Here is a 9,564-nt window from a genome sequence, read left to right as displayed (position 1 = left end):
ATTGTGTTCTGTTGCTGTTTATGTAATAGTTTATTTGATTTACGTTTCATCTGCCTCACCTTGTCACTGGACTGGCGCAGGTCTCCGTGCGCAGACTGCAATAATAAAGTGAAAGGAAAGGTGCACAATACAGTGGTGAGACCAGCGATGCGGTTTGACCTAGAAACATTAAGAATGACGAAAAGACGGGAGGCGGAGCTGGAGGTCACAGAGATGAAGATGCTGAGGTTCTCTTTGGGAGTGACGAAGATGGGATACTGAAGGGATAGTGAATATATTGGTGGACGGATGCTGGAATTGGAGGTCTAGAAGAAGACCTAAGAGTAGATTGATGGACATAGTGAGAGAGGATATGAAGTGAGTTGGTGTGAGAGAGGAGGATCCAGAGAATCAGGTTATATGGAGAAGGTTAATTCGCTGTGGTGACCCCTGAAAGGAAAAGCCCAGAGGAAAGGAAGAATTTGTCACAGGGGTGCAGGACATGTATGACCGAGACAAAGCGATGACTGAGATGGTTTGGACACGAACAAAAGGTTACTGAAGGTGGAACTGCCAGGCAGGAGGTCTAGAGGAAGACCAAAGAGAAGATTCAGGGACGTGTTGATAGATGATATGAAGTTGTGTGTGTGTGAATGTGTGTGTGTGTGTGTGTGTGAGAGAGACCTGTACCAGCACATAGTGTACAATATCCATATGGTCCATGCAGAACATCTCTTATTGGAGTCTCCCTGCTGCTTGCCTGGAGGTGGAGCATTGACTTGCATGTGTGGACGCAGTAGCACCAGGAGGGAAACTTCTCCAGGGATATAAAACAGGGATATAAAACAGTGTCTTTTGTCACAGCAGCGTAACAGATGCATTGCAAGTATCAATAGATAGTGTATTAAATCAGTAATACACGACACATTTGAGCCAGAAATTATCAATACATAGACAATATATAGTATGTATATAGATAGATGTTTATATGTATATATAAGATAATATATGGAATTGGAGGTCTAGAGGAAGATCAAAGAGAAGATTGATGGACGTAGTGAGAGAGGATATGAAGTTAGTTGGTGTGAGAGAGGAGGATCCAGAGAATACGGTTAGATGGAGAAGGTATATTTGCTGCAGTGACCCCTGAAGGCAAAAACCCAAAGGAAAACAATAAGATAAGATAAGATAAGATAAGATAAGATAAGATAAGATAAGATAAACTTTATTGATCCCAATTGGGAAAATTCCTTTGTTACAGCAGCATAACAGTTATAACGTAAAATAATAAAAAATGTAAAAAAAATATAAATATAAAAATATATAAATATAAATATATATATATATATAAATAGAGAGACAGATGACATCCACGTATAAATAGACAGCAAAAGAAGAAGAAGTGTATTATAAAGTATCATAAAGTGGTCATAATAATAACAATGCTTATATTAATGAATGTATAATTAATAGGAATATAATAATAATAATATCAAGACAAAAAATTGGAAGCGGCAAAGAAAGCCGGAAGTGGATTTGCTCACGCGGCACCCATACACGGAAGACCCATACACGGAAGTAGTTCACCGCTACCGGCAGCACGCGGCAGCTCGAGCCCCGGCGGGTTGCGGTAAAAATAGTTTTTTTTTTTTTTTTTTTTTTTAATTTTTTTTTTTGCGGTAAAAATAGTCGCACATGGCGGCGCGTCCGCGGCTTCCTGAGTGGGCGAGACGGCGATCCACGCCCACTTTACGTCATCACGCCCCCCCCCGCCCCCCCCGCGCCCCACGCCGCCGCCCGCCCTCCAGCCTGCGCGCCGGCTGAACCCACGGTCCGCAGCCCCCCTTCCCGCTTCCACAAACAAAAACAAAATTAAAAAAAATAATTAAAAAAAAATCAACAATTCCCACGATCATCCACGCGAGAAACGTCCACAGCCGCAGTCGCAGCGTCGGGGATCCCCGCCTTCCGTCCGTCCACGCCCGGAACACCGTGTCCTCTGCAAGATGACCGCCAAGCACCGCAAAGGCAAGAGCAACCACAAGCATGAAGATAACTTCTTGAAAAGCGACGCGGGGGAGTCAGAGCCCCGTGGAGGAGGTGGAAGCGGGGGTTCCGGTTCCACCCTGGCCGCCTTGCTGCTCCTCCTCGCCGCCGTGGTGGTCGGAGGAGCCGCCGGCGGCTGGTTCTTCCTCCAGCAGCAGCAGACGCTCGGCCAGCTGACCGACAGCCTGCTGGCCCTGCAGGTGAAGCTCGTCAAACTGCAATCCGCGCACGAAGATCTGCGCCAGTCCAGTGACAAGGTGAGGGAGATGAAACCTCAAATTAAAGAAATTATTATTATTATTTTAAGTTGAAACACTGCAACCCAAAATACACAAACTGTCATCGCCACGTTTCACTCACTCCGCCTGCAGAATGACAATAAACAGCTGAATTCCAAAGGGAACGGTAAAATAACACATCCTGAATGTGAATTAATGAAATATTTTGAGATGAGATGATGAGATGAGAACAACTTTATTTATCCCGAAGGAAATTGTTGTGCCAGAGTTTCAAGTAAAAACATAACTGTATTAGATATTTCCTGTGCATCGTGTATTTGCAAGTTTATTTGCAGTCCCTATGTCCTCTATTGTAAGTCGCTTTGGATAAAATCGTCTGCCAAATGCAATGTAATGTAATGTAACTGTATTAGATAATAGTAGGAAGGAGGAAGAATAAGAAATACAATGAAATATAAATTGTCTTAACTGTTAACTATTAACTACAAAGATTTGACATTTGACATTTTACATAGTTGAGTGCGTTGATGATAAAATTGCACAAAAATGATCGATAAAAATCACATGTATGAACCCGTGCAGGTCTGGATTTGGAGTCGCGCTCCAAATGGAAGTGTAAAAAACACACTCCGGGCTGAGCCAACGTTGATGTCATGTCCTTAAAACAAGTCCAAATTAATCTTAGCACTTTGATTTCAAACAAGCGGGACTGACTTGGAATTAATAAGAATAAGAATAAGAGTAAGAACAACTTTTAAATCCTGCAGGAAATTGTTGTGCCAGAGTTTCAAGTAAAACATAACAATAATAAATAATAGTAGGAAATTGTATAAACAGTATATAAAAGGGGGGAAAATAAGAAATACAAATAAAACTATAAAGTGTCAAAGTAACAAGTCAAGGCTATAAAGTGTTATAAGGTCTTAAGTACAAAGATTTTGAATTGTTTAAGTGTTCCCTTTATTTTTTTGCGCGTTATTATTTATTAAATACTTTTTGAATACGGAATACTTTTACTCTTCAGAGTTTACTTTTTATTTTTTTGTTTTTACATGTATTTTTAGCTTCTGTTTTCCTTGTAAGTCTTGCTGCTGACGCAAAACATTTTCCTAAGCATGGGATCATGAAAGAACACCTCATCTCATCATCATTTGCATATAACACTGTAATTAGAATTAGAATAGAATTCAAAATTCCGCTCCTCGGTGGAGCAAACAAAAATAAAAGAAGGAAAAAAATATTAAAATGCAGCAATATGATAATAAATGATGAATTAAAAAGCGATGCGATCCAGTGAAATGCGGGTCTGGAGCGGTCGCTAACGCTCTTGTAAGCAGAAGCTCTTGTAAACATGCTAAGATAAGTTATGTTGCGCTTGGAGTCGTTGTAAATACAAGTCTAAATAATGCACTGAAGGTACTCGCAAAAGTACCAGAATTAACCCCATCATTTAATTTTTTTTTTAAAATAAACACTTTAAACGATAAGATAAGGGCTCCGCGTTCAGAAACGCAGGCCGTCCGATCCGATTTCAAAATGCCAGACCGCATCGAGCGCGAAACGCTATTTCTAACGTCCTCGCAGCTGCTGGCGGCCGTGAGGAAGCTTTGCTCTTGACCTATAATCCAAAGGGACGCTCGTCTTAGCGGCGAACCCAAGAAGAGCCGGAGCTCGACACAACCCAACACCGCCCGTGGAAAATGTCGCCGCCGGCCGTGATGATTCGGCCAGAAATAAACAAACACACCGGGAGCTAAATTTAGTGTTTGATTTTTGATCCTCACAGAGAATATCTCCGATAACCTGAGCTCCTCTCGCGAGCTCGCGCCCGCCGCTTCCATTTCCCTGCAGATGTTACAACGTCGCCTCTCGTGTTTCCTTTTCCGAGGCTTTGCTTTTGCGTAAAATATGCAGCGGGTCTATTTTTGAAGCGAAGGGGAGGAGAAACCGTGTAGCATCCTGTCCGGTTTTCCTAAATAATTAGGATACGTATTGCGGCCTTTTTTTTTCGTTCCACCCGACCGAACAGTGAACCCGCGACGCTTCGGCCGCGGATAATTAAATTGACGCGAGCTCCGACCGCCCGGGGGACGACGTCTCCTCCGCCGCCATGTTGGACAGGAAGTGGCAGCCTCAATTTAAAAATAGCCGAGTCCCAAGAAACGGCACTCAGAGTTGCCATATTTTACACGGAGAGAATCCAAAGGTCGCCTGTCCGTGTCAATCATAAAGCAAAGTTCACCGGCCTCCGTGTGTGTGTGTGTGTGTGTGTGTGTGTTTGTGTGTGACCTGTACCAGCACATAGTGTACAATATCCATATGGTCCATGCAGACCATCTCTTGTTGGGGTCTCCCTGCTGCTTGCCTGGAGGTGGAGCATTGACTTGCATGTATGGAGGCAGTAGCACCAAGAAGGAAACTTCTCCAGGGATATAAAACAGGGATATAAAACAGTGTTTGAGATAAGATAAGAATAAGCTCAACTTTATTGATCCCCATAAGGGAAATTCTTTTGTCACAGCAGCATAACAGATGCATTGCAAGTATCAATAGAAAGTGTATTAAATCAGTAATACACGAGCAAGTTTGAGCTAGAAAGTATGTATATATTGACAATATATAGTATGTATATCGATAGATGTGTAGATAAATAATAAGATAATATATGGAATTGGAGGTCTAGAAGACGACCTGAGAAGATTGATGGACGTAGTGAGAGAGGATAGAAAGTTAATTGGTGTGAGAGAGGAGGATCCAGAGAATAGGGTTAGAGGGACAAGGTGGATTCGCTGTGGTGACCCCTGAAGGGAAAAGCCCAAAGGAAACAGGGGTGCAGGACATGTATGACTGAGACAAGGTGATGACAGAAACAGCTTGGACATGAACAGAGGAGTGTTCATGTCCAAACCATGGTGGAGATCTGGGTAGAAGGTTGCTGAAGGTGGCGCTGCCATGTGGGAGGTCGAGAAGAAGACCAAAGAGAAGATTGAAGGTGTAGTGAGAGGGGATAAGAAGTTAGTTGGTGTGAGAGAGGAGGTTACAAAGAATAGTGTTAGAGGGACAAGGTGGATTCGCTGTGGTGACCCCTAAGGGAAAATCCCAAAGGAAAAGAAGAATTTGTCACAGGGGTGCAGGACATGTATGACAAAGACAAAATGATGACTGAGATGGTTTGGACACGAACACTCCTCTGTTCGTGTCCAAACCATGCTCAAGATCTGGGTAGAAGGTTGCTGAAGGTGGAGCTGCCAGGCAGGCGGTCTAGAGGAAGACCAAAGAGAATATTGATAGATGTAGTGAGAGAGGATATGAAGTTTGTTTGTGTGAGAGAGGAGGAGAACAGGGTTAGATGGAAAAGGTGGATTCGCTGTGGTGACCCCTGACTGGAGAAGCCCAAAGGAAAAGAATAAGATAAGATAAACCTTATTGGTCCGCAGAGGGGAAATTCTTTTGTCACAGCAGTGTAACAGATTATAAGTGTCAAATAAATATGACTATAAATCAGGATACAATTCCCTCCAGGATGTAGCCTCCACCAAAGGGACCTTTTAGCTCTGCGATCCCGCAGACAGTGAAGGACCTCGGTAGGGGGAAGAGTAAGACGACATGAAGGTGGAAGCTGCCAAAGTGTTCATGGAATAACAACCATGGACCATCAGATGGGTTGAGGTGTTTTCATCTTCTCCCTGCATTTTGAAGCACCCAGTTAGCCATTAGCGAGCAGGGTTAGCACGACAGTTTTTAAAAACGGCGCTCCGCAGGCCACAAGGAGTAGCAACGATGTCGCATAGTTGCTATGGAACCCTAAAAAGGGTCCACCTCGGAGTAGGAGTTCAGATGGTTCTAGGACCTGAAGGTCCACAGGCCCTTGACCCTGTGCTGTCTGAATGCACCAAGAAACCTGAAAAGGTTCTTCCAAGTGCAGAAAGTTCCTCCAGTGACCTTTTTCATCCCTATTTAGTTTGTCAGGAAAACAAACAGACGTCTGATCCACATTGCGTCCTTTCGTTCTCGCAGCACATCGCAGAGAGTCTGGAGACTCGCCTGAAAGCTCTGGAGGAGTCCAACACCTTGTCCCAGAAGCAGATCGGAGCCGCCTCGGCGACGGCCGAGCAGCTCAAGACGCTGGACCTCCCCGCTCAGCTGCTGTCGCTCCACAATGAGATGGAAAGCCGGCTGGCGGAGGTGCGGCAAAGCGCCGCGTCGGCCGAGCGCCTGGTCCAGCTGCAGGCCGCGCTGACGGGCCGGAGCCAGGAGTTGGAGGGCGTCGGGCTGCAGGTGGAGGGTTTGGCCGCCATGAGCGAGGAGCTGTCCCGCCGGGTGGAAGGCCTGACCGGCCACCTGGAGGAGATGGAGTCAAACGGCGAGGAGAGGCTCGGCCATCTGGCCGCCGGCCTCGACGGACAGGCGGCGGAGTTGGTCGGCCTGAAGCAACAGCTGGACAACTCCCAGGCGAAGGCGGAAGCCGTCGCGCTGGAGATGGTTACCATCAGGTAGGTCGTGGAAAAGGCAGCGGGTGACATCGCTCACCTCCTCTGACCCATAACTTCATGTTGGTTTTTTTGCAAATCCCCCTGGCGGCAGCTGTGGCTACACTCCCCTCTCTGGAGCTTCACATGCAAGACTAGAAGAGATTGTTCTTCTTTCAGGGAGCTCCTGGAGCGCGAGGAGAACCAGCAGCTGCGGCAGGCCGGCGTGGAGGAGCAGCTCAACGCCGTGCGTCAGAGTCTGCAGGACCAGGACGCGGCGGCCCGCAACGTGCATTCGACGCTCATGGCTCAGCTGGAGGACATCCAGGGCCAGGTCACCAAGGTCTGGAAAGCCCCGTTGAAACGCTGAAAAAGACCGAATATTAAACGTACCCATGCAGGGATGTCGCTCATCGGGTTCTCGGTAGAAGATGGAGGCGAGAGCAGCCACGTGGTCTGGTTTAGGAGAAGACGGGACGCAGAGATGAAGATGTGGAGGTTCCTCTTTGGGAGTGAGGAGCAGGGTAGAGGGTCAGGAAGGAGTCCAACAGACGGACGGCGAATTTTTGATGTTCTGGAGATGAAGAAGAAGGTTTATGGGATGGAAGGAAAGAGGTCAGGAAGTCAGTTGGTTTGAGAGGAGAGGGCAAGGGTCGGCTGGGTCCAATGCTGAAAGGACAAGCAGAAGATAATTGAAGTTCAAGAAGATCAGCCAGCGGTAAATAAAGCAGTGTTCAGCGGACTCCTCCGAGAAAAATCGTCTTTTTTTTTTGTGTGTCCTTTATCCGCTCGACCGGATGAAAGTTCTGTCATGTCCTTCCAATCGTCCCCATCCCTCAAACCCCCGACGGCTTCAGTCGAAGTGTGCAATTATATCCGTAACAAAAGGTGGATAGTTAAAAAACCATTTAACGTTCTTCACGGGGCCAGGCGTCGCAGATGTCGAGCCTCATTAACCGGTTCATTTCTCGGAGAGCATCCGATTAGTGATAAACAAGGACCGACCCGCCGGGCTCTATTTGTAACGGCCGTTGTCGTTTCCTTGTCTCAGCTGGCGGGGAAAGCTCGACCCCTCGCCGATTCCGCGGAGGAAACCGAGGAAGCTGTCGAAGAAGAGGCGACCGAAGACGAGGGCCGAGCGGAGGCGACCGAAGACGAGGGCCGAACCGCCGAATCCGCCCCTACGGAGGAAACCGAAGAGGAGGATCAGGCGGATTCGGCGGCTCCGACGGAGGAGGAACCAAACCCGAAGGCCGAGGAGCAGAAACTAGACGAAGAGGAGGCGCCCGAGGTGGAGGAGGCCGACGAGGAAGCGCTCCAGGAGGCTCCCGGAGGAGGGAGCGAACCCCAGGAGTCGCTGTTCGATGAGGTTTTAGAAGGGCTCCAATTTCAGGACGACGAAGAGCCGCCCGAGTGGGAGGATGAAGAAGCGTCGTACGAAGACTTCACGCCGCTAGAGGACGAATGTACGTGAGCCGGCCTCCGCTTGTTTACGTTAGCCACGTAAACTATCGATGTTCTAGTTTCTTACTATTTGTGCGTCCGGGAAGTCAGAAGAAAAGCATTTTAATCGCGCCGTGAATTTAATTTGCAAAGTAGAAACAAACATGCTGTTAAGACGGAAGTTGGCTATCACAGAAGCATCTCCGCCCGCTGTTAGCACGTTAGCCTCATACGAGCACGCAGGTCGATAATGCTAGCCTCATATTTTAAAGAGGATCAGTGCTGTTAGCTTTGTTTGAGCACGCGGGTCAGTCATGTTAGCTTTATATAAGCGCTCAGGCCGGTCATGTTAGCTTAGTAAAAGGTCACGGATTGGTTATGTTAGCTTTGTATGAATGTGTAGCTTGGTTGTGTTAGCTTTGTAGGAGCAAGCAGTTCGATGATGTTAGCTTTGTACCAGCATGCAAGTTGGTACTTTACCTTTTTAACTTTGCTGTGGAAGATAACAGCAAAGCTAACTAAGCTAGCAGAGTGTCGCCATTAGACTCACGTTAGGGTTCAAATTCAGATTAAAACATCCAGATTGTGTGGATCGGCAAATCCATCGCCGAGTTCTCCGACTGCCATCCAAAAAGACAACGTCAAAACAAACGTAGCGACCGAAACAGGTCACGATTAATTTTCTCTGCACTCATCCGTCAGTCGGTTGGGGAAATAAACAAATTTAAATGTCTTATTTTCCCGTGTCAAATATCGACCCGCGATTAAAGCGCGATTAATTCAGATTAATCGATCCGATTAAATACCTTTACTTGTTCTCTGTTTTGTCTCTTGCAGAACGTACGTCGACACGAGGGGATTTCTTTTTTTTTTTGTGTTTTTTGTTTTTGTTTTTCTACACGGGACAAACACACCGAGGAGGAGGGGAACTCTTTGTCAGTACAAGTCACCGTCTGAAACAGGACACACACACACACACACACAAACGGAGGGGGGGGGGGGGGGACCGGTGGTCCGGTGCTGTATTTATATCCGTGGTCGACTTGAAGCCGGTCACGTGACTCCTGTTTTTTCCCCCCACGCCGGAGTCGGAGGGCTAAAATCCAGGGAGCTGCGGGGAGCGAGATGGCGGTTCAGCCGGGAAGTTCAGGGTTCGCCTGCCAACAACAACCTCAGAAGCCTTAACCTGAAAAACAGAGCTCTGTCTTTCTACGGGGCATTTTTGAAAAAAAAAAAACAAAAACAAAAACAAAACAAAAAAAAAAACAAAAAAAAACAAACGTCTCTCCGCGTCAAACCGTCAAACAACAACACAACATGTAGCCGATGCGTTAAGTTGTTTATCGACGAAAACTTGAAGCCATAACGGATGCCTTTCAGCGGCGACA

The 9,564-nt window shown here is 46.7% G+C and overlaps 1 protein-coding gene and 1 long non-coding RNA gene across 2 annotated transcripts; one reads left to right on the top strand and one right to left on the bottom strand.

Annotated features, from left to right (window-relative positions):
* The first annotated feature begins 1,763 nt into the window (after window positions 1–1,763).
* Window positions 1,764–9,456, top strand: LOC147226859 (uncharacterized). Its single transcript, XM_086159580.1, has 5 exons — window positions 1,764–2,282; window positions 6,282–6,757; window positions 6,914–7,076; window positions 7,785–8,199; window positions 9,014–9,456. Coding segments are annotated over exons 1-5 (1,353 nt in total). The 5' UTR covers window positions 1,764–1,985; the 3' UTR covers window positions 9,016–9,456.
* On the bottom strand, window positions 7,192–9,046 carry LOC147226860 (uncharacterized). The gene is made up of 3 exons (XR_015107113.1): window positions 8,983–9,046; window positions 8,727–8,796; window positions 7,192–7,307 (listed from the first exon to the last, which is right to left on the bottom strand). It is a non-coding gene; the product is annotated as an uncharacterized LOC147226860 (long non-coding RNA).
* Window positions 9,457–9,564: the final 108 nt, after the last annotated feature.

Source organism: Fistularia commersonii, chromosome 14 (assembly GCF_037954325.1).
Source record: "Fistularia commersonii isolate RoL2024-O1a breed Wild chromosome 14, RoL_Fcom_v1.0, whole genome shotgun sequence".
NCBI classification, from domain to species: domain Eukaryota; kingdom Metazoa; phylum Chordata; class Actinopteri; order Syngnathiformes; family Fistulariidae; genus Fistularia; species Fistularia commersonii.
Note: the sequence above shows the minus strand (reverse complement) of the source record. Positions and strands in the feature narration are given on the sequence as shown.

Coding starts and splice junctions, on each gene's coding strand:
- LOC147226859 (XM_086159580.1), top strand. CDS start 1,986: ATGACCGCCAAGCACCGCAAAGGCAAGAGCAACCACAAGCATGAAGAT. Junction 6,758..6,913: donor CTGGAGATGGTTACCATCAG/GTAGGTCGTGGA, acceptor TTCTTCTTTCAG/GGAGCTCCTGGAGCGCGAGG. Junction 7,077..7,784: donor TCCAGGGCCAGGTCACCAAG/GTCTGGAAAGCC, acceptor TCCTTGTCTCAG/CTGGCGGGGAAAGCTCGACC.